General features: G+C 41.1%; 2 protein-coding genes across 3 annotated transcripts; both read left to right on the top strand.

Annotated features, from left to right (window-relative positions):
- The first annotated feature begins 936 nt into the window (after window positions 1–936).
- vps26a (VPS26, retromer complex component A) lies at window positions 937–9,801 on the top strand. 2 transcript variants are annotated; one of them, XM_071545130.1, is made up of 9 exons: window positions 937–1,004; window positions 2,407–2,556; window positions 2,982–3,057; window positions 3,749–3,905; window positions 4,490–4,654; window positions 4,771–4,877; window positions 5,263–5,364; window positions 5,907–6,016; window positions 6,649–9,801. In XM_071545130.1, exons 1-9 carry the CDS (start codon window positions 1,002–1,004, stop codon window positions 6,763–6,765), a joined length of 987 nt encoding a protein of 328 aa, XP_071401231.1. In that variant the 5' UTR covers window positions 937–1,001; the 3' UTR covers window positions 6,766–9,801. The 2 variants fall into 2 exon arrangements, with proteins under 2 accessions (XP_071401231.1, XP_071401232.1); XM_071545131.1 differs by lacking the exons at window positions 937–1,004; window positions 2,407–2,556 and adding an exon at window positions 2,353–2,375 and having other exon boundaries at window positions 2,981–3,057.
- Window positions 9,802–10,381: 580 nt separating this feature from the next.
- On the top strand, window positions 10,382–23,263 carry supv3l1 (SUV3-like helicase). Its single transcript, XM_071545143.1, has 16 exons — window positions 10,382–10,804; window positions 11,259–11,336; window positions 11,550–11,657; window positions 11,794–11,908; window positions 12,362–12,530; window positions 12,866–12,977; window positions 13,539–13,616; window positions 13,889–13,980; window positions 14,196–14,376; window positions 15,717–15,810; window positions 16,344–16,463; window positions 17,793–17,892; window positions 19,151–19,231; window positions 19,660–19,836; window positions 20,886–21,034; window positions 21,629–23,263. The coding sequence occupies exons 1-16, from the start codon at window positions 10,513–10,515 to the stop codon at window positions 22,026–22,028; spliced, it is 2,346 nt and encodes a 781-aa protein (XP_071401244.1). The 5' UTR covers window positions 10,382–10,512; the 3' UTR covers window positions 22,029–23,263.
- The last annotated feature ends 207 nt before the right edge of the window (window positions 23,264–23,470 follow it).

The raw sequence follows: 23,470 nt of genomic DNA, 5'->3' as shown, positions 1-23,470 counted from the left end.
AAAAAACTCATTATACTTCATCTTTGTACATACAGTATAAAAACACACCTTGGATGAATTCACTGGGTCATACAGTTTCTTGCTGAAACTATATTTTCCATTAAGTGGCCAGAATGGCTCGTGGATTCACAGTTTCACCAGATATTTTAATTTCTCAGCTGTTAAAGAACTTTTTTTGAACAGTATACAATGATCCACAAAAGGTTGTCTATAGTGAATTGTCATTTGCCTATTTCCAGGAATCCCCCAGTGGTCCCTAAAGGCATGTAAGGGAACTCAGAAATAAATAAAGACAAGAATAGTGCAACATTTTCTAGGTCAATACCCAAAGGGAATCCTGGACTTGTGTCTGGTGGATCCCCCTTTGACAACCGCAAGTTTAAGCACTCTGATCTGATCTCTACTAGTTAGTACAGTGACTATCAACCTTTTTCATATCAAGGACCCTAGTTTAGTCCACATTAGGGCCACAGACCCCCATTTGATGATATTTTGTCTCTCAGACCCAAATCTGAGAATATTTTTATTGTCAGATATGATTTTGTCCAGAATTCCATGACTATCTGTATTGTAGGTAGAGAGATAACAGAGAAACTATGATCAGAACAGTCATTCTGCTACATTCTCTAACTGTGTTAACTTCTTGTAAATGAAATAATGCTGAAGTTCATCAATCAATTCATCAGTTTGCTGGGGACCCTCTGGAACCCCCTCAAGGACCCCTGGTGGTCCCCGGACCCCGCGTTGAGAACCACTGGATTAGTAGACTGTGAGAAAGTTTCCATTCAACCTATCTGAGGATCTTCAGGTCAAAGGCCAAGTCCCTGTCCCCTCATAAAGTTTGAGACCCATACCTGCACCCAAAGGGCGTCCGCCCACTCATATGACTGGGATCACGTGACAGTAAACCTTGTTACTGCTTCTTGGTTCAGATAGCAACAGAGAGACTTGGCTACACGGAGAGAGGCTAGCTGTTAGCTTCAACTGTCTAGACGGCCGAAATGGTGAGTGCAAGAAGAAGCAACATCTATTCACACTAACATTACAGTGAAATAAGCCATGCCGTTTTTCGTAAAAAGACGACACTAACAGAGGTTCTCAGTTTCGCTTGCTAATGTTTATGAAACTCTTCCTCCTATGTGACAGGGAAGCTAGCTGGGTTGGCCAAATTAGCACAGTACGAGGCCGTGTCTGCTTTCAAAACTATCGTTTGACTTGCCAGCAAAGCAGCACGTTAGTTAATAGCAATTCAGTTTGTATCTTAACAACTGGAGTTTTGCAGCTTATATTAACGTTAGTCAGAGCTGCAAGGAACCGCGAGAAATTGCAATGTTAGCTAACGTTAGCTGACTATCTGGGCTAGTAGCTACCTGGTTAGCTAACTGTAAGTTAACTGTTACAGCTGCTTTTGATGTGTCCCAAATGCCCTTCCCATGGCAAGTTTATGGCTAATGATGGCAGGGTATGTTAGTTGGAAAAGCATGGATCGCTTATTGATTCAATCAATCAGTCAAGGACTGATTTATTGACATCCTAAGCTGATGCTACTTCTCTGTCAATTGATTGTGCTGTAGTAGTGTTTTTACTGTGTTGTTTGGTGCTGTGAAGCTCAGTGGGTAGAGCATGGCACCAACACTAACAAGTTTAGGGGTTTCAGGGGGCCACCCATATTAAAATGTATCCACTCATGGTACTTTAATGCACATTGTGTAAATGTGCCCCACCATTGATTAGTCTCTCCTGACATGGTGATGATTCCTTCAGATTTGCTGCTCCTACATGCTCAAGCACGTGTTGATGACTCTCTGCCAGCGCAAAGACAAACAATATGGGTGTGGAGCTGATGGCATAACCCCACTGAAGTGTGGATAGGGAGTAGCTGTTATGGCCCTTAGACTGTGGTTGTGTCTAGAGGGCATCCGTCAGCCACTGTGTTGCCATTTATGTTTGCACAGTATGAGATGATCACTTATTAACTATTCTGGCATTCACAACAACCCCAGACAGCCACATTCCACTATCCTCTGACACCATGTAGATGTGTGTAAAGAAACTTAGCCTACTTACACTGAAGTCGATTTGTTGTAGTTTAATGCACGTGTGAACTACGATGCAGCCTCAGACCTCTCATATGTCAAAACACTGTACCCCCTACCCAGAATACCATGGGGCATGAACTTGACCTCAATTATAAAGCAACCAATATGAAATGAGCTGATGCCTATTTCAAAATTCAGGCAAGTATCGACCAATAATATCAGTGTCTTCATATAGCTGTGGGGTACCAATACACACACATACATATGTTTCTAGGGTGTCCTGGGGGGCCCGTTTAGACCAGAGTGTGAGGAGATGTATTCTCTGTTTCTATATCCAATTCTATGTTTCTGTATTCTCTGTTTCCAGAGTTTCCTTGGTGGTTTGTTTGGGCCGGTATGTGAGATAGATGTACTGCTGAATGATGCAGAGAACAGAAAAACAGCTGAGTTGAAGACAGAAGATGGGAAAGTGGAGAAACACTACCTGTTCTATGATGGAGAGTCGGTGTCCGGAAAGGTAAACTGGGTTTTCAATAGTTCTCAAAGTGGGCTCCAGAGCTCAGCAGGGTTCAGTGAGTAGGAACAGGAACATCCCAGAGGATCCTTAGAAAAGTGAAGAATGGTTTTGCTATTATTTTATTAACTAGTTAGCAGGACTCTCAGTTAGCAGATGATGGACTTCTATTTTGGGAACTCCTCTTTTTCTGTGCCTAGTGGGAAATTAAGATTATTTTGCTGTGTGTGCAAGGTTTTCCCTGGCTTTTGGGGGGACTCAGGTGATAATGTTGTTAGTGTTTTGGATTGTAGAGGTATAGAAAAACACCAAGGTGGGATAGTTTAATATGAAGGGACAGCCCTTGTCACGTTGACACATGAGCCTTGTTATAACATGCCTTTTGTCTCATATTGTACGTGATCACAATGAATGTGTTTTCCTTGCAGGTGAATCTGAATGTGAAGCAGGGAGGAAAGAGACTCGAGCACCAGGGCATCCGCATCGAGTTTGTTGGACAGATAGGTGAGCACATCTATCGGTCTGCCTGAAGTCACTGATAGGGTTAATTTAGGATGTACTATGGGCAGGATTTCATTGCCTCTTACCTAGAACTATGAAGTGTTGACAATAATAATTATGATGAGCAGAACTAACCATTTTGTTGCTCTGATGTTTGTGGGATGGGACTGATGGATATATTCTTTTCAAGACTTCATACCTAAGTTAGATCTAAATTTATGAGTAGTTCCCCTGGCATGCATTGTTTGAAATGCGTGTCGAGCTCATGAAAGAGCAGTGTGCGTTAGCGTTAAAAACTACTTGCCAGCAATGTGCTGTGGGCTTCATGTGGCTAAAAGGTTTAACAGAGCATGTGGTTGTCATGTGCAGCCTGCAGCCTGCCATAGTAGAGCTAAACCCTCCTGCTATGAGCAACACTACACAGGAAAACTCCATTTGTAATGAGAGCATTGTGTTCAAAGAGCATGAAATCCTGAAATAAAACTGCTTATGTGCAAGAGAGATGATTTATTTGCTTTCTAGATTTCAGGATGTCATGCTTTTTGGATACGCCACTCTCCAAAATGTATTATGCAAATTAATTATGTTCAGCTCTAAAACAGCTGTGTTCAACTCATAAACCGTTAGCTGTTTCAGTGCTGCTGTTGTTTCATTGCGATGTCTTGAACTGTAAAACTGCGTTGCTGTGTTACAGAGCTGTTCTCTGATAAGAGTAACACCCACGAGTTTGTGGACTTGGTGAAGGAGTTGGCTCTGCCTGGAGAACTCACCCAGAACAGGAGCTACGACTTTGAGTTCATGCAGGTGGAGAAGCCCTACGAGTCCTATACTGGAGCTAATGTCAGACTAAGGTATATTCATAATACACTTTGAGTGTAAGGTAAACTTTGGGTTCTGTTGCATTCTCAACCACATGGTTCTGTCACATGGTTGTGTCCGTACATCCATCTGTTTGTTCTTTAACTGACTTGTGCTCCGACCGCCCTGGAGGGGGCTAGCAAAAAGAAAAACGCCCCGCAGGGATCAATAAATGTATTATTATTGTTATTGGTATTTGTATTGGTATGGTTATTATTGTTATTATTACATTTTGGAGACTACAAGACTACAAGCCTGATTTTGACCAAATGTGGGTGAACAATGTATCAAAATTACACATAGATTGTGGGGGATGCTACTGCAATTAATTGAAAGCTTTTAACAAACATATGTCCTAAGTTGTTTGAGTTACAGTTATGAAAGTGTAAATGTGTGAGAGACATAAGAATGTTATCACAGAAGACCCATGAGCTTCTCCCACTTGTTTTTCTGACTTTTTTCTCTCGCATACTTAATTGTGTGTCACGGATTGGTACAAAAGAACATTTTTGGGTGACACTGTGTTTGCCATAGTGCTGCCTCAGTCCAACCTTCACAGATTGTGTTTTTCTTCCAGGTATTTCCTCAGGGTGACAATAGTTCGGCGTCTGTCTGACCTAGTGAAGGAGTATGAGTTAATTGTCCACCAGTTAGCCACCTACCCAGATGTCAACAATTCCATCAAGATGGAGGTTGGCATAGAAGACTGTCTGCATATTGAGTTTGAATACAATAAATCCAAGTAAGATCAATATTGCTTTAACTTGACTCTAAGAAAATGTCATTATTACTGCCTTAGCATATCCAAATGCCAAATAAGATCCTGTGAAACTGAACTCAGTTCTGTCTCTTCACTAGGTACCACCTTAAGGATGTGATTGTTGGGAAGATCTACTTCCTGCTGGTCAGGATCAAGATCCAACACATGGAGCTACAGCTCATCAAGAAAGAGATAACTGGAATAGGTAAGACTGGGGTAACAATATGTAAATTTAGACTAAAATAGGTCTAATACATGGAGGTACAGCTCATCAAGAAGGAGATCACTGATAAAATTGAGAATGGACCAGCTGACTGTATTCTAGCTGTAAGTCTTCACATGTGATGGGTGAAACTCTTTGTAGCTGTAATATGCTACACTATCTTTATTCTTCTCTTCTCTTGTGCAATTGTATTATTACACTATCCAAGTCCAAGTAATACCATAGAAACTCTAGTCTGCTCTGCTGCACTTTACTGTGCTCTGCTTTGCCGTTGTCTACTGTACACTACTTTTAGTGTCATCATAGCTGGTTCGTATCATGCAGAAATGGTGTGTGTGTAATCTAATTGTATTTTCATTCTTTCCAGGCCCCAGTACTACCACAGAGACAGAGACGGTTGCAAAGTATGAAATCATGGATGGAGCTCCAGTTAAAGGAGAATCAATCCCTATCAGACTGTTCCTTGCAGGTAGGCTCCTCTCCTCTTCTCTTCTCTTCTCTTCTCTCTTCTTCCTAAACATAAAATTGTGTCCGATTGACCCTCCTAAAACATACAAAAAATTGTGTCTGATTGACCTTCTTGTGTATATAAAGTGTTCATAAAAACAGTTAAATAGAATTAGAGTAACTTTTCCCCAGCCTTTTGGAGAGGTTTAAGGCAAAAGGCAAAAATAGGACTATCCAAAACCTTCTGAGGAGCCCTAAGGAAGGATAATTGGAAGTTCTATGTAAGATAAAGATTAGTAATACTTCCAGAGTTTGTTTCCTTTAGATTGGCATTTAAAATGGCAATCTAAGAATTTAATAGACAGTGAAGCTAATGCATTTTTCTGCACCTGTTGAAAGGATATGATCTCATAGCCACAATTTTGGATGTCAGTTCAACCGTTCGCTCCACTATTTTCTTTTCTTGTCCCCTCCTATCTATACATTCATATATACATCTATACATATATATATATTTTTTTACTTGTTGTGTGACAGTGTATCGCTTCTTCTGCCTCCTAACAGGATATGACCTGACAGCCACCATGAGGGATGTCAACAAGAAGTTCTCTGTACGCTACTTCCTTAATCTGGTGCTGGTCGATGAGGAGGACAGGAGATACTTTAAACAACAGGTAAAACGCACACACACACGCAGTGCAGAGTTTGCCTTTGTGGCATTTCACATACTGTAAAATTTCCATTAATGATATAGATATTTATTTACATCAACAAGAGATGGGACCCTGCATTAAAGATGGGCAACTCCTGGAAACAGGTGTTTACTTCATAAAGCAGCAGAATAAGTGTCTGATTATGTCTTGATTTCATCATATTTTATGACTCGTAGCATAAATGACAGAGTTTCTTCGTGCGATGCTGCTAGCTCTTCTGTCACGTGTTCAAGTTTGATGCAGCAGAATTCCCATGTGTTTCTGAGTTATAGTTTCAGTGTTCTGACTGACAAGCAGATTGCATTTTTACCTGGTTTCTATTTGTGACTGAAAATATGTGTGAATCGTGTTTGCCTGATGAAGACCTTGGGGTGCAAACGTTGCATTAGATAAAGCATTAAGAAAGGAGCTCTAATCCAGATAATCCTTTTTGAACCACTTGACTGTAAATATCACACATTCCCTGCCAGTCTAACTTGTCTCAGCACCAGGAGATTTTTTCCCCAAGACTATTCAAGTATACATTCATTCCTTCTTCCCTCCCTCCCTCCCTCCCTCCCTCCCTCTCTCCCTCCCTCCCTCTCTCTGTCTAGGAGATTGTCTTGTGGAGGAAAGCTCCAGAGAAGATGAGGAAACGGAACTTCCACCAGCGCTACGAGTCGCCTGAGACCCGACCCCAGCCGCTTACTGCAGAGCAGCCGGAGATGTGAGGACTAGACTATCGAACTGAAAACACACAGACACACACCCCAACCCTTCACTGCTGAACAGCCAGAGATGTGAGGGCTACCCTGCTATTCCCCTGGACTGAGAAATATATGTATACATGAATACACACATACATGCATACATTCAAACACACCCCTCACCACCAAACGGTTTCAGATGTGAGCTACCCTACCACCCCCATCCCCCAGGACTGAAACACACACACACACATACACACACACAGACATACACTCACATCAAGACACACAAGTATACAATCCCAGTCTGCTGAATGCAAAACAAAACATAGAGAGGGGCCAAGGGTACAGATTGACTTGCCCAACTAAGGAAAACAAAAAGTGAGACAACCTATTTGATCTTGGCTTCCCAGACTGAAAACATGCACACACATACACACACACACACACACACAAGCACGCAAAAGTGCAAGCCATAAGCTCAGTTTGCTGAATGCAAAATAAAATGGGAGCAAAAGACAGAAAAGAGGAGACGGCTACCAGCCACCACACACTAGATCACTTTCTCCTCTCTGTACACAGTCGGCACTGCAACAGGAGCTTCCATTTCTCGCATATTGCACACCAATCATCTTGGACCCGCTCTGGCACACCCCTCCTGTAAAAGAAGCCGTTTCATATAGCCTGGTCGGGGCCAGCCAGTGATTAGAAGCATTCGAGGCAAGTGGGAAGTGAGAGAAGTTTCAGCCTGAGCAGAGGACATGAGAGGCTAAGCTGCGAGTCAAAACACACGCTCTGTGTGTGTGTATTCTCGATGCCCCAGTTGAGGCTCTCGTGACGACACAGTTCTCCTCTCATCTGTCATTTTAGCTCAGAAGTCAGGAATTTCCCAGTTCCTAGTTGTCTCATACGTGTTGCAGAGACAATGGCTGTGCTGACAGTGAGGCTGGACGGCCCACAGACTGCTCTGTCCTTGTGGATTTCTGCTGAACTTGGAAATGCAGAGCTTTGTGCAAAAAATGTCCATCTTAACTTAATTTTTGGTCTTGTATTTAGTCTTAAAATCTGTTTGTTTTTTTGTAAAAGTGAAAAAAAATCTGCCAGTGGAGTGAGATAATTTATCTTGTTTCCAATGTGTGTGATCTGCCTTAATTCAAGATGAAAATTTACTTACTTCAATATATACAATATATAGTCACTTGTTTAACAAAATTCTGGAAACTGAATTGGAAATCTTAAATTAAGATTTTTGCATGTTTTAAAGATTTTAAAACTCAGTACAACATTAAAATGACTTGTTAAGATGAATATTTTGTGCAGGTGTCCACTACTGCTGAAGTCTATCAGGCTACTACAGGCGTGTCTCCAAATTCATCCAGTTGCTATGATTTTGGGATTCAGTCTATATTCTCTGTTTTATAAGGTCAAGCTATTTCTGTGGCAACAGGCATGTTTTGATCTCCAAAGGTGCCGTGTATTTATGACTAATCTTGAAGGATGGAAACCATTTGTTGTCTTTCCTCCAGAGTTATTTAGTGTTCATATCGAGGGGCTGGGATCACTCCACTCTCAATTCAGTCACTTCAGGAATCTGATTTTCTTCAGATTCTAAAATATAAAACTTACAAAACATTTGGGCGAGCGAGGAAGTTGTCATATCCAACTTATTAAGAAATACCTGAGAATGAATGTGCATCAAACTTTAACACGAGTAGCAGCTTCCATTTACATTTTGAATGACTGAATAGAAAATGAAATGACCCCAGCCATGATCAGTAGACTGTATACTCTTTTTTTTTTTTTATCAATTTCACTTTCTCTTTCATAGAGTACAGTGTATGTTGGTATAATTAGAATTCTAATTAATATATGGCTCATGTCTATTATTGTTAGCACTGGAAGTGGTGCGCTATCAAAATACTGTCAAATCCAGCAATGTTCCACTGTGATGCTCAGACCAGCAGTTTAGGTCCCGCTTTAAAGACACACACACACACACACACACACGCACACACACGCGTGAAATCACCTGCCCCGTGTGTAGGGTGAAATTACCCTTCAACTCTGATCTGTGGCCAGTTTTGCACTTTCCCCTCCAATGGTTAAGTTTGGGAAAAGGGGCACGGAAGCTGATACCTTTACAGCACTCAAGGACAACTTCACCTCAAAGATCTCCCATGTCTGTAATCATACTGGCACTTATATATCGCTTCTTGTTTTATTTGGTCTTATTAACTGAGTACAATAGTTTGACACTGTCTCTGTCTGTATCTTTCATGTGCAAGTCATGCCGCCATGTTTTATGTTTCATTTCATTACGTTCTGAACTCTAGAGACTAGAAATACTCCAGTTTTTCTTTGTTCCTTTCCACTGTGGTGTTCTTTTTGGTTTTCCTTTTTCTCTTTCAGAACGTTCTAGTTTGTGTCTTTGTTTCTGCCTGTCTGTCACAACGCCCTTGTCTTTCTGAACATTATACTGTTGTTCCACCAATATTTCTTTCTGAACACTATACAGGGAGGGTTTGTTTGGTTTATTTTAAATGCCTTTTAAAGGTAATGAAGAAACAAATGCCAACAAACTCTGCCCGTCTTATTCACTGCATGTTGATCTTTATACAATGTCCCATCATGCCATTGACGTGTGTGTATGACTGATATCTGTATATATACCCCCCAAAACCCAAATATATAGCTAAAATTAATCGGTGAATAAAGCAAATTTATACTGAATATCTTTTGAGCAACACTCTTATTTAAGATTGCTGTCTGAGTTGGGTGATGGTCAGAAGAGTTACCTCGTGAAAGTGTGTTTGATTGAAACTCCAATGATGAATTTATCAAATTTTATATTTAAGCAATGTGTGATACATGAGTATGTGTAATACATGAGCAATACTGTTTGAGGAAATACGGAAGGAAATGTATAAGAATCTACTTGAGTAAAAGTAAAAAGTACCTCATTTAAAATGTACTCAGAGTAAAAGTTACTTTCCAGAAAGGACAACAGTGTTACATGCGATTTTCCCGTGCAACTATAAAACGACAAGAAGACAGAGTTCAGACGAGATTCTTGTAATTATAAAAAATATAAATTACAAAATAAAGTGCACAAACAAAGTAAATGTAGATTACTCTTCTCTTTGCTGACTGGTCGTTCACTGTGAATGGCTCCACAATGGCTCCACAATTGGCCGGTCAGTTTCTGATGCTTGTGGAGAGCCAGTCGCTATGGTAACGGCGTTGCGCGTGGGGCAGAAGTGAGGCAAGTAACAAAGATCGTGGTTCTGCTCTGCTCAGAGACATTTCTTCGTTATTGAGTGAGTCATCAACTGCATATACGATCTTTGGGTTTACAGGATACACAGGGGCCCTTATGTTTTCCTTGTATGGGGTGTCCGCAGTCATGCCTGTTCATAAATTGTACTCTTATCTAAGCAGAAATTTAAGCCAACTGCATTTATATAGCTTTATTGATTTATTTAAAAACCCCTGAATCATTTAACTACACTGTATTGTAATTCTTTTTACATTACTTATGTAATCATTTTCTGCGCAATTTCAACGCAGGCACATTTGTGGCCAGCTACTCAGCGATTGGGCCTATCCCACGTTGGATACCAGAAAAAGGCGATGTATTGAACGTCCTCTGTTGAAGCTGGCGGTGTGTCCTGCTAATGTAGACTTACTGAACAACATGCAGCAATAGTCATAATCATCTCGGACATAACCCACACACGGCGCCGTCACTGGGGACATTATCCACCCACAAAGATGTCAGTAAACCGGTGTGTGTATATGTTGTCGCGGGTTCAACGACGAATTAGCGCCCTGACTGCCCGGACTGCTGGTGCCTTGCCCGAGAGTCGCGTCTGTCATGTTTCTGGATCTAGTTTGTTGTCAAAACGGCACCAGGCTGTTTCTACGGTTTCCAGCCGAAGTGTTTCGTCTAATAGTTCCTCTCCAAAACCCCCCGACACGTCGCTTTTTGTCCCCCTCGCCATTAAGACAGACACTTCTGCAGATGGGAGTGTGGGAGCCGAGTTGACCCAGCCTCTGGATAAAAGTGAGTTAACGTTAGCTATCTGCTAGTGCTAACTCTGATGTTGGATAACTTGTCACGGTGTAAGGTAGGGGAATGATTCAGCACTCCAGAATAAGAGCTGATAAGCTTTTCGTTGGTTGTTTTTACTTTAAAGCTTATGGGTAGCGCTTCTTCCTTTCTCCTGCCTTAGTACGGTAGCTGTCAGATGTGTACTGAGCCGGAGTGTCAACACAGCCCCCTTCTTTCTTTCTGCTTCCTTGTACAATGCTTTAACCATTTGTCAGACGATTTCACAAACTACCAAGTTAAAAGTAGCCTCCTGCCTTGTTGCTGAGCTACTGGGAGCTCAGGTTAGCTTTGTGTGTTGTTGATCATTAGGTGGCATGAAAGTGAAACCAAATGCTTTTCTGATCTGTGTGTTTCTTTTCTGATGTGTGTTTCTTTCTGCTGTTTGTGTTTGTTGCGTCTTGGTCAGGTGAGCTTCTTAAAGTTCTGAACCGATTTTACAAGAGGAAGGAGATGCAGAAGCTGGCAGCAGACCACGGCCTGGACGGTGAGATCTGAAACCCTCTGGGCATCTTCTGCTCATCTGTTGATCATTTTCACACCAAACATTCTCAATACATTGATATGAAACTGCTCTTCATTAACCCCCCTGCTTAAATAACACAAAAAAACAAGTGACAACTAGGTGATGTGACTTTATGTGTGTGTGTGTGTGTGTTTGTGTGTGTGTGTGTGTGTGTGTGTGTGTGTACACGTACAGCTCGTCTGTTCCACCAGGCCTTCATCAGCTTCAGGAAGTATGTCCTGGAGATGACATCACTCACCGCCGACCTGTACATCATCCTCAGTGACGTCTGCTGTGGCGCAGGTTTGTCACTTTTTAGTCTGTAAAAATGAACAGTTTAATTCTCATCATTCATGACCATGTTAAGCCATCATACCAGTATGTGAGTTTGTGTCAATTACCGATTTCGTTAAAATCCTTTTTTTCGTTTGCTCTCAAGGTCACATAGATGACCTCTACCCATATTTCATGCGTCATGCCAAGCAGATCTTCCCCATGCTGGACTGTATGGACGACCTGAGAAAGATCTCAGACCTCAGAGTCCCTGCCAACTGGTATGTAGGCTATAAATCTGCATACTGGTCCAGGCACTATGAGCTTCACTGGTTGATATCAGGTGGGACACAGTATGTGGAGTTCACTGGAGATGAGTGAACCTGTTGAAACTCCATTCAGGTGTTGGCCCACTGATTTGAGGGTTAAAGGGAAAATGGTAAATCTTTGTAAATCATAGCATGGACTTTTTCCTCACTGGAATAGTTTTTATCATTTGTAATATCAGACTCCCTGTATGTGCTATTAAAACCTCTCGTACTGGTATAACTAACCGGTACCAACACTGCTATACACATTTATTCCCTCTATAGTAGCTCTAGGTTTCAATCAGTATCTGTATATATGATATTATGTAAGTCATAACCTGCAAGACTAATCTTGTGGTTATTGTGTTTGTGTGACTGTCTGTGTGTGTCTATGTTGGTGTGTATTTGTGTGTGTGTGTTCGGCAGGTACCCGGAGGCTCGTGCCATCCAGAGGAAGGTGATTTTCCATGCTGGTCCTACCAACAGTGGTAAAACTTACCAGGCCATCCAGCGCCTACTGGCCGCTAAGTCCGGGGTCTACTGTGGACCGCTCAAACTGCTGGCCCACGAGATCTTTGAGAAGAGCAACGAGGCCGTATGTATCTGTCTCTCCGTCTTTACCTCTCTTTCTCTGTCCTGTATCTTGCTCTCTCTTGCTCAATCTGTTTCTTTTTGTCCTTTCATTGAGTCAATGTCTTTGTCCCACTGCATATCTCTCTCTCTCTCTCTCTCTCTCTGGCCACATATTCTCTACCTCTCTGTTTCTCTTTGTTTTTTTAAGGTATCATCTTTTATCTCATTCTCACCATATTGTACGATTGTGTGTGTGTGTGTGTGTGTGTGTGTGTGTGTGTGTGTGTGTGTGTGTGTGTGTGTGTGTGTGTGTGTGTGTGTGTGTGTGTGTGTGTGTGTGTGCGTGCATATTCCCAGGGCGTGTCATGTGACTTGGTAACAGGAGAGGAGAGGGTGTTCATGGACTCAGAGGGCCGAGTGGCAGGTCATGTGGCCTGTACCATCGAGATGTGTAGCGTCACCACGCCTTGTTAGTACATATAACACACACTGCATACTGTGGGGTTAATGATGAATTATCCAATTTGAACTGGGGAGACCCGGCCAGTTGTGCAAATTACCTTTTTACAATATTAACAAATCATTTACATTACACGACGCAACACAACACGACACAACGACTAACATGAAATGCTACTACTGCCACTGATATATAATGTTAATGCTTTATGTTGTGAGTGTAATCCCTGAGGCTCAGATGAATAGACTCCATCACAGTTCTATAGATAATACAATAATGTTCATAAACTTTTGTATGTGAAAAGCTTGGATGAATGTTGCGTCTTGCTTCTGAAAGCTGATTTTTAACTAAATTCAACTCTTTTGCCAAATGCAGAGAACTAAGGATGGAAATCTTTGAACAAGCATGTCTCATGAAATATTGCACATACTGTATATGCATCTCCTTATGAGAGTTGCTCATAAGGACCTAAAAGCTTCTCCTGTTAGATTATCCGGAAAAAGTTTTTTAAGGAATTTAATGGAAATTTAAATAGATTTCATTGATATTCATATATGTATCTGTCTGTAGATGAGGTGGCTGTAATTGATGAGATTCAGATGATCAGAGACCCTTCCAGAGGCTGGGCCTGGACCAGAGCGCTGCTGGGTTAGTAACACACACACACACACACACACACACAGACTCTCTTACACTGGTCCTCATGTTTCTTTCTATTATGTGCAACAGTATTTCTGCATGTTATGTTCCTTATTACCCATGATGTCAGCTACATTTCCTTTGCCCCATTTGCCAGTCCCAATCCCTGTTGAATGCAAGATTGTCTTTCTCCATTCCTTCAAAAAGTTGTCCATGTATCATTGTCAGTACAAACAATATTTTGAACTTGAGCACCTGTTTTTTCCTCTGTACTTGTGTAGGTCTGTGTGCGGAGGAGATCCATGTTTGTGGGGAACCTGCGGCCATAAACTTTGTTAGAGAACTGATGTACAGCACAGGAGAGGAGATGGAGGTAAGCCTGGGTAATGTAGTTCCACAGGAAGAGGGGAGTCTGGGTGATTTTTCTGACAGTTTTTAACCTTTTGCTCTGGGGACCCACTCTCCCTTCCATCTCCTCTCTCTCTCTGTCTCTGTCTCTCTCTCTCTCTTTCTTCTTCTTCTTCTTCTTCTTCTTCTTCTTCTTCTTCTTCTTCTCTCCTCTCTCCCCCTCCCTCCCCCTCTCTTCAGGTCCACACCTATCAGCGTTTAACTCCTTTCTCAATCTTGGACCAAGCTGTGGAGTCATTAGACAACCTGAGACCGGGAGACTGCATCGTCTGTTTCAGTAAAAACGACATCTACTCCATCAGCAGACAGATCGAGGCTAGAGGACTAGAATGTGCTGTAATTTATGGAAGCCTACCGCCAGGTAAGTGTGTGGGTTTTGGGAGATGTATATGTGTCTGTTTGTGTGCAGCTGAAGAGACGGAGTGAGAAAGTTAAATTTTTTTTACCAAATGACATGTCTTAGGACAGCTGTATCTTGACCTGTATCTTGTATCTAGCTCCATCTTGAATCAAACACTGGCTGCTCATTTTAGCCACTGGAGGGCGAACTGAGCCAGGTTTAATGAGAAAAATACAGCACCGACAGAAATGGGCTCAAATGTTGACAATATGACTATCGTTGCTGTATTTCATAACTACATAGTACTAAATACCAGTTTACAACTCAAAAAAAATGTGTTGTAATGTAGAGTTACTCTTTTCTGTGGGGTTTGGTATTTAATAATTATGTTCCTTAGGTTGCAACAGTGTAGTACATTTAGGAAGAGTTGAGCCATTGAAATCAACAAAATCCCAACAGTTCACAATGATATCCATTTATATAAATATTTAGACTTTGTCATAGATTTCATTGTATTATCATGATCAAAAATATAAAAAAAATAAATTGATATCTATGGCATTCATACTTTGAGCAAAGATAGAAACTAGTCAACCTTTTGATATTATAGAAAATTTGAAAAAGATATGCAAACTGTTGATTTTGATATCAGTGTTGGATTATGGGGATGTAATTTACAGAAATGCTGCTCTTTCCACTCTTAAACCCCTAGACACGGTTTATCATTCTGCCCTCAGATTTATTACTGGTGATAGCTATGGTACTCACCATTGTATCCTGTATGATAAGGTGGGTTGGTCTTCTCTGGCAGAGAGGCGTAATAAACATTGGTATTTGTTTATATATAAAGCCCTCGTTGGAAAGCTACCACCCTACATTTCAATGATGCTGGACTGGAACCTTGGACCCTATCAAACTCGCTCAAATGACTTGCTTATGCTTAAGGTCCCCCAAGCACGGTCTAAATTTGGACAATCAGCCTTTTATTTTAGTGCTCCAAATTCTTGGAATGATCTTCAACACACACTAAAAATCAATACTCTACTAACCCATGGAGAATTTAAAACCATGATCACAAACCTCCCTGCCTCAATGTGTAACTGTTTTAAATGATTTTCTTTATTCTCATCTATGTCTTGTCCTATTTATTTAAAACTTTGAACTTGTTTGTAACTCGACATCATTGTAAATGAGGGCAACCTCAATGGTTATTCGAGTTTAAATAAAGGTTTGAAATGAAATGAAATGATATCAAGACAAATTTTCCGTAAATCATAATTTTGGCCTTGATTTAAATCGGACGTAAGCAAAATGTTGTCTGAAAGAAACTTTTATAAGCTTGCTTGTTCTGTGGTTTACAGGCACCAAGCTGTCCCAGGCCAAGAAGTTCAACGACCCTGATGACCCGTGCAAGATCCTGGTTGCCACAGATGCCATCGGTATGGGACTTAACCTGTAAGTACTATCACATATACTGTATTACTGTCATTGCTACTGTGTGTCAGAATGAGACTCAGCTGAAGGCAGAACCAGGTGTTAGTTAACCAACGTTTACAGCTTCTGCTTTTTTCCAGATGGTAAACATGCATATAAACGTCATAATTTGTCATAACTAGAATGTTAACATTTTGAATGTGCTTTCAACACCTTGCAGAGTCAAACCTTGATAGTGCCATTCTATGGAGAAAACATCATGCCAACCTCCATGCAAGACGCTGCTATTTTAAAGTGGCCTATTTATAGGGAAAAGTTAAATACCTCATAGGATTTAATACTTTTTTCAAATTGTTACATTGAAAAATTCAGCATACAAGTGATCTACCAGCCAAGTGATAGCTCGTCCATCCAAAACAGCTGCTTACCAAACAAAACAACATTTGTACATGCACACTGACACGTATGGAGCAGTCATGGAGTTTGATCAGCAATCAGATTTCATCAACCCAACTCACATCTATCTGTCTGTCTCCCTTTCCCTCTTTCTCCAGGAGTATAAAGCGCATTATCTTCAACAGTCTGGTAAAGCCCAATGTCAATGAGAAGGGGGAGAAACAGCTGGACACCATCAGCACGTCACAGGCTCTGCAGATCGCTGGCCGCGCTGGGAGGTCTGTGTTACTTTTATTATTATTATCCCCAGTCAGAGGGGAAGGAGGTGGGAGAGAAGAGAGATGATGGAGAGCAGGAGCGAGAAAAATAGAACGAATACTATCAGCATGTCACAGGACATGTCTATAGTATAGTATAGTATAATATAGTATAGTTGTATATAGAGCTGCAACGATTCAAAATTCTCTGATTCCAGCTTCTTAAATGTGAATATTTTCTGGTTTCTTTACTCCTCTATGACAGTAAACTGAATATCTTTGGGTTGTGGACAAAACAAGACATTTGAGGACATCATCTTGGGCTTTGGGAAACACTGATCGACATTTTTCACCATTTTCTGACATTTTATAGACCAAACAACTAATCGATTAATCGAGAAAATAATCGTCAGATTAATCGACAATGAAAATAATCGTTAGTTGCAGCCGTAGTTGTATATAGTTGACAGGTGTATGTCCAGGGAGGTTGGCACAGAGCTAGCATTATTTTAGATACCTTGACTAATTTTAGTGTTTTGGTATGTTGTTTTTCTTGTCATATTGTATGAAAATAGTCTCTACATTGTTACTCCAGTTACCCTAAAAATGGCTTGTTAGCAGTCCATATTAAACCAGTGAGCGTTGTTAATAGGAGTATGTACTGCAATAGTGTACATCCTCCTCTCAACCAATCATCTTCACATATATATCTGATCCCTGATGTGTTTGTCCTTGCCGGAGGGGCGTGCAAAAGGCAGTGGAGCTCTCGCTTTTAAATTGCCCATGACCGGATTGTGACTTAACACAATGTGGGCATGATGGCATGATGAAACATAGCTTTTAAATGTGCAAGCAAGGGACGTGTTTACTTTTTCAATTATAGCAGAAAACACTCAAATGTGAAAGCACAGGCAGAGATCAAACCAGCACAACCTGAGGAAGGCTCAGAAATGTCAGCTGTGTTGAGGCTCTAAATCAGTTTTACACCAGCTTCAATATATTGTTAGCGCCTGCATTTGCATCTTCATTTGAGGGTTTTGTACTTGGCAAAATTTTACCAAAGATCAAGGTAAAAAAAATTGCCATGGGAATTTCCCTAATCCCAGATGCATTCGTCCAGTCTGCCAACCCTAACGTTCTACGTTTTTGACGTTCTACCTGTTGCCTGAAAAAACTTGTTTGTATTGTTGGTATTCTTTATTGATACCTGTAGGTGCTCCAAGCTAGGAAGTTAGCTTGCAGCTAGCAGTATCAATTGGTTTCAGTGAGGAATGTTAACAATGCTAACAAGTCATTATTATTTCTGTCAAATTATCCATTTAATCCCATCTCTCCTGCCATGTCCTCCAGGTTCTCCTCTAAGTTTAAAGAAGGAGAGGTGACCACCATGCACAGAGACGATCTGCCTGTCCTAAAGGAAATACTCAGCCACGCAGTGGACCCCATAGAGGTTAACACACACACACACACACACACAGACCTGCTTGTCCTCAAAGAGAGGCTGAGGGTGCTTTCACACCAGCCTTGTTTAGTCCGTTTGAATCGAACCCCGGAGCGTTTACCCCCCTGGTTCAGATTGTTTGTCGTGGTGTGAACACCCTAATCGAACCCTGGTGTGGACCAAATAATTGCTCTCTGGTCCACCTCGAAGAGCTGGTCTCAGGCCGCTTCCAAGTGAACTGTGGAGCGGTTCACTTCTAGTGAGAACACCATTTGAACCAATCTCAGGAAGCAAACCATTTTATCTGAATTTTATTGGTACCTCTATAGTTTGGAATGGACCAACTTACCTCACTCGTCCAGTATGGCAAATGCCAACAAGTCGTGGTAGGATCTCATCAGAGCCAGCCTTCTTCTGTGATAAGAGTGTCTGATTGCAGCGTCTTCCTCGAAATGTCTGTATTATTAAATTCTTTATTATTATTTTATTCTTGACAGCCGTTCATATGCATAATCCTCTAGAGTCTCCATGATATAAGATATAGTATAGGCAGAAGTTGCGAGGGTTTTGTTGTATGTTTACCAAGTTACCGGAGCCAATTTACCAGAGATTTTTTTTATTGGGGGCGGGGGGTGTCATGTCATTCCTGACATGTGTGCCATATGCTGTCACCATTACGCGATGCCAAATGCCAAAAGCTATGTGTCCCTCTCATCATTACGCAATGCCAAATGCGCAACGTGCATGTCCCGTTAACCGTTATCACACATTGCCAGTTGCTAAATACGTAACCTACAACCAAGAAAACCAACACAGTAAATATGTAAAAAGCACAGCCCAGCAAAAGTCATGAAAATAACCTTCATCCGACGCAGTGGACGCACACGACGCACCCGACGTACAACATACCCAACGCACACACACATTCTTATAATTTCAGCTGTCAAAAAATCTCTGGAAATTTATTTTTTCCATCCCAGGAGACTGAGGCTAATTACCGGAGTCTCCTGGTTAATCCGGGAGGGTTGGCAACCCTATCTGGACCGTTTGATTTTTGACTTTGTGAAAGCGAACCGAACCAGCTGAAAAACGAATCAGTGTATCATTCTTGCATCAGGTGCGAACCAAGGAAGCGAACTATCAGATGTGAAAATGTCCTGAGACACTCTGCCTTATTGTGGATCCCAATAACACAAACACACACACACACACACACACACACGCACAGGAGGTGTTTGTGATGTTCTCCTCTCCTCCTCTGTCTCAGACTGCAGGTCTCCATCCTACTGCAGATCAGATAGAGATGTTTGCCTATCATCTACCTGATGCTACACTGTCCAACCTTATAGTAAGTACAGCCATCCATTCATCCATCCATTCATCCATCCTCCTGACTTCACTAGGCATGAGAGCAGTGGTGAGTGTAAAATTAACACGTGGAGATGTAAAAGTAGGACAAAATTACAGCCAGGCCCAAAACAAGAGTCAAATAGTGATCAGAGAACAAAATTATGAACAAATGTTGCATTGTGACTCTGCCATCGATGCTATAGTGATACTTTACTAACAGTATAGGCAGCGTGCATAAAGTTAGGGTTATAGGCTTGTATACTTTAACCTTGTTGGGTTAGATAAATATCATTGATGTACTGGCTTCATTTCGTCTGATTTATTCTGTTTCAGGGTGTCTTTGTCATTCTCGCAGAAATGGGTGATTAGCTAATTAAATGTTTTGATCCCATTCTCTCTCTCTCTCGCTCCCTCTCTCTATTTCAGGACATATTTGTCAGCCTCTCTCAGGTGGATGGTCTGTATTTTGTCTGCAACATTGACGACTTCAAGTTTCTGGCTGATATGATTCAGCATATCCCGCTCAACCTGCGGTCGCGTTACGTGTTCTGCACCGCTCCCATCAACAAGAAACAACCCTTTGTATGCACCTCTTTTCTAAAGGTAAGGATGGAGAGAAGGGAACAAGGGAAGGAGGTGTGAGATAAAAGGAGGAAAATGGAGGGAGAGCGGGAAGGAGGGAAGGATTGATAGGGAGTGGAAAGATTGAGGAGGGGGGAAGTAGGGGGGAATAATCTGTCAGTACTGTCACCTTTAAGGCGGGGTGGGAAATGGGTGATGGGTTTAGACAGAGAAATCCTTATGTATACATTCTATCAATAAGGAAGTTATTTTGAGGCAGAGGGACTGACAGACAGGTGGACCTAAGATGGATGATTTAACTGTCATGAGATCAATGTATTTCCTGTTTCAGTTGAAAATAAGAAATAAGATGAGAAAAACAAGTTGCAATAATTGCAGTGGCAGGGCTTTATGGAGGTCAGACTGGGCAGAAGTTATGTTCCACTATAAACACGTCACAACTGATATGTATCTCTGTATCAAACACACAGAGACACACTCTCATTTTATAGTTATCATACCGAATTATTGCCCTCAAGGGCAATAATCAACCTCAACCTTTGAGATGAAGGGTTGTGTTTGATGTGCTCAAAAAAACTGTATAATGTTACTGCATAGCAAAATATTTAAATAATTTTCCCAGGTTCAGTTATTAATGGCAATATGAGAATTAAAAATAAATATTTTATGTCAGTCACAGTTTTGGTGTGCATAAAACCGTTTTTCTCTTATTGTTCCTGCATTTACCATCATTTCTGAAGGATATGCATTGCTTTGCACAGCACATGAGAGCTGGGTATAATCTGCAGTTTTCGTAGCATGATGACATTTTATACTTATAGTATTACAATGGTAGAATTTGTCTGTTGTATATCTACTTTGCTAATTGATAATAAATCGGCAATTGATGATAAATTGATAATTGAAAGTTGTTGTTTTCAGCAGTCATTATGGAAATGATCAGGCTGATGAAGTTCCCTCAGGCTTGTTCTCCTGTGTTTATCCTCTGCTGGTCGTAATACTATGATGCTGTGGACAACAAAGCCTGTACGAACAGTATTATGGTTTTGATGTTGATGTTTCTCCTGCAGTTTGCCCGTCAGTTCAGTCGAGATGAGCCGCTGACGTTTGACTGGGTCTGTCGGCATGTCAGCTGGCCGCTGGCTGCACCCAAAAACATAAAAGACTTGGTCCACTTGGAAGCTGTTCATGATGTGTTGGACCTGTACCTCTGGTTAAGGTAATACAATGTTTTTAAATTTAATATTAAACGTAAAATGAAAAGCACCTGGTACAGTTAACACACATCCACTGCATACAACCACAGACTTCTACTATTGTGCTATGCTTAAGGACACTTCAGTGGAATTAGTAATACAATTCCAGGAGCAATTCAAGCATTTTTTGGAATGGTCAAGATGTTTGTTAGTGTGAAGCGTCAAGAGATATGTGGCGTTGTTCAAAAATTAGATTTTGACACTCATCACGTTTTGTAGCGAGGATCATCCAGTGAAGATTTTAAAAGTTATTACTTATATGCACATTTGCATTTACATTGCACAACATTTACATTATATTATTATTATTGGTTTTTTTTTGTTGTTGTTGCTAATAATGGCAACAGCAACAAAATATTTCTATGTAATATTACTCTTTGTACTACAACTGTTTTCCCATGCATGAAAATGTACAAAAGCCTACTGTCTTCATGGTGGCGCTACAGCAGTCAATATAATCTAAAAACTTAAGAACATACTACAGAGCTCTACTGTTCCCAATACATCTGTCAATATGTGAAAAATCTTTGCTTCACTGCAACTTGTCTGTCTCGTAGCTACCGTTTCATGGACATGTTCCCAGACACCGCCTTGGTTCGGGAGATCCAACAGGAACTCGATGACATCATCCAACAGGGCGTCCGAAATATCACACGCCTCATCAGAGCCACTGACACGACCACCGCTGACCGGCTACAGACACAGAGGAACAAACCAACCAGCAGCAGCTTCACAGCTGGCAACAGAGTTCAAAGGGGAGCAAAGGGAGGGTCAGGGCAGATGATTAACAGTTCTCTAGCCGGTCGCCTGGTGCGGGACGGACTGCTGACCCCTGACTTGCTCCGGCAGCTGCAAAGGGAGTGGTCTAAAGATCAACAGCAGGAACTCACTAATCAGAGCGCACTAGATACAGGACGTCACAGTAATAACAAAGGGAATAGGAAAAAGAAGAAATAAGCAAGAAGAAATATTATGGATGTTACACATGGTCAGTGTTGTTCCCATGGAGATGAATAATTGGATTTTGCAACTATACGATAAAAACCTTGGATAAGATCCGGCTAATTTTTCCGATTGACACCATTGCATTTCTGAAAAAATGAAATGGGGGTTTTAATGAGTTAAATGGATCCTATGGGTATTTCTCAGCACATAAAATATAATTAGCTTTCAGTTCAAGCTGAAGATGAATATCACCAAAATGGAGGTTTTGGCACAAGAGTAATTGGTAACGGTCATGTGATCTGGCCTGGACTGAGATTAATGCCAGAGTACTATGTCATCTGAGACTGTCATGTGATGAACTCATTTTGAGTGTGGTAAACGCTAAAGTGGTAGGTGGTAGTGTTAGAAATTATTCTAGTTAAGGTAGTTTCTTCTACCTTCTCCTACCTTCATGTGAACTACTGGCTGCATTCAATCCAAAGAGGCGCTCCCTTGGCCCTGCTGAAGGTTCGGGGGCCTGGTGAGAGATCCACTGCTCAGGGCCACTCCTCACTTCACTGGGATCATAAGTTAAAACTCCCAACTGGACTCAACTTGGAACCCTGTAAACTCTGGTTGGCCATGTTGATGTTTTATTGCCAACAGTCAATACAGATGAAACTGTATTGTTCACACTTGGGATTTCCTTTGACCAACAAAGGGGTGCTGTGCAAGTACCTCATACACAACAAGAATAGACCCATTGTCATCTGTCATTTTGGGAGATGTCAAGTCCTAATTGAGCTACCACTACCACTCCCATAGTTATACCTTAGTACAGTGCATCTGACATGCAACAGTGTTTACCATAGTAATGTTTCAATGGAGAGTTGCAGGATGTCACATTGTCTAAATGTGTGTCAGAAGCATTCTGACTACCAAGAAACATTTTGAGATGCGTCATGTGTAAATATTGTGCAGGGCTGGGTTCAATTTACTTCAGTTCATTAAATTCAGGGAGTGGACTCAAAAGTAGGAAAACTTCACAACTGCATGATGGCATGGTACGTATTTGGATATATTTCAAAATGAGCACTCAATTCAAATCAAACTCTTCTCAGATGAATTGCATTTTCTATTAAAATTTAAAATGGATTGAATTGAGTCCAGCCCTAGTCGTGTCTATAGATGATATTCCATATTTTTGCCAGTTGCTGATTGTACATCTAAGATAATGATGACATGATGACGACTGAATAAAAAATGTTTTTGCCATTATGTTATAATTAATGTTTTGATTTCATGACCAGTAGTGTATTACGTGGGTCACATACATTCCTAAAACATAGCCTAATTATTGTTGTAAAAAAGTGCAGAAACATCCTTCAATCGTGACACTTTTACTTATTATTTTAATTTTTATTGTAATTGATAGTTGATATTGTCTTTCACATGTGGAAAAGGTTTCATCAACC

Source organism: Centroberyx affinis, unplaced genomic scaffold, assembly GCF_046629955.1.
Source record: "Centroberyx affinis isolate AG114_WGS23_722 - 3 ecotype Tasmania unplaced genomic scaffold, CSIRO-AGI_Caff_v1 ptg004778l_1, whole genome shotgun sequence".
Taxonomy (NCBI): Eukaryota; Metazoa; Chordata; class Actinopteri; order Beryciformes; family Berycidae; genus Centroberyx; species Centroberyx affinis.
Note: the sequence above shows the minus strand (reverse complement) of the source record. Positions and strands in the feature narration are given on the sequence as shown.

Excerpts from the sequence above, each read along its gene's own strand:
- vps26a (XM_071545130.1), top strand. Across the intron at positions 2,557-2,981 it reads GAGAGTCGGTGTCCGGAAAG|GTGAATCTGAATGTGAAGCA; the intron begins GTAAACTGGGTT and ends TTTTCCTTGCAG. Across the intron at positions 4,655-4,770 it reads TTTGAATACAATAAATCCAA|GTACCACCTTAAGGATGTGA; the intron begins GTAAGATCAATA and ends TCTCTTCACTAG.
- supv3l1 (XM_071545143.1), top strand. The coding sequence starts at position 10,513 with ATGTCAGTAAACCGGTGTGTGTATATGTTGTCGCGGGTTCAACGACGA. Across the intron at positions 14,377-15,716 it reads TTATGGAAGCCTACCGCCAG|GCACCAAGCTGTCCCAGGCC; the intron begins GTAAGTGTGTGG and ends TGTGGTTTACAG. Across the intron at positions 16,464-17,792 it reads ATCGCTGGCCGCGCTGGGAG|GTTCTCCTCTAAGTTTAAAG; the intron begins GTCTGTGTTACT and ends CATGTCCTCCAG.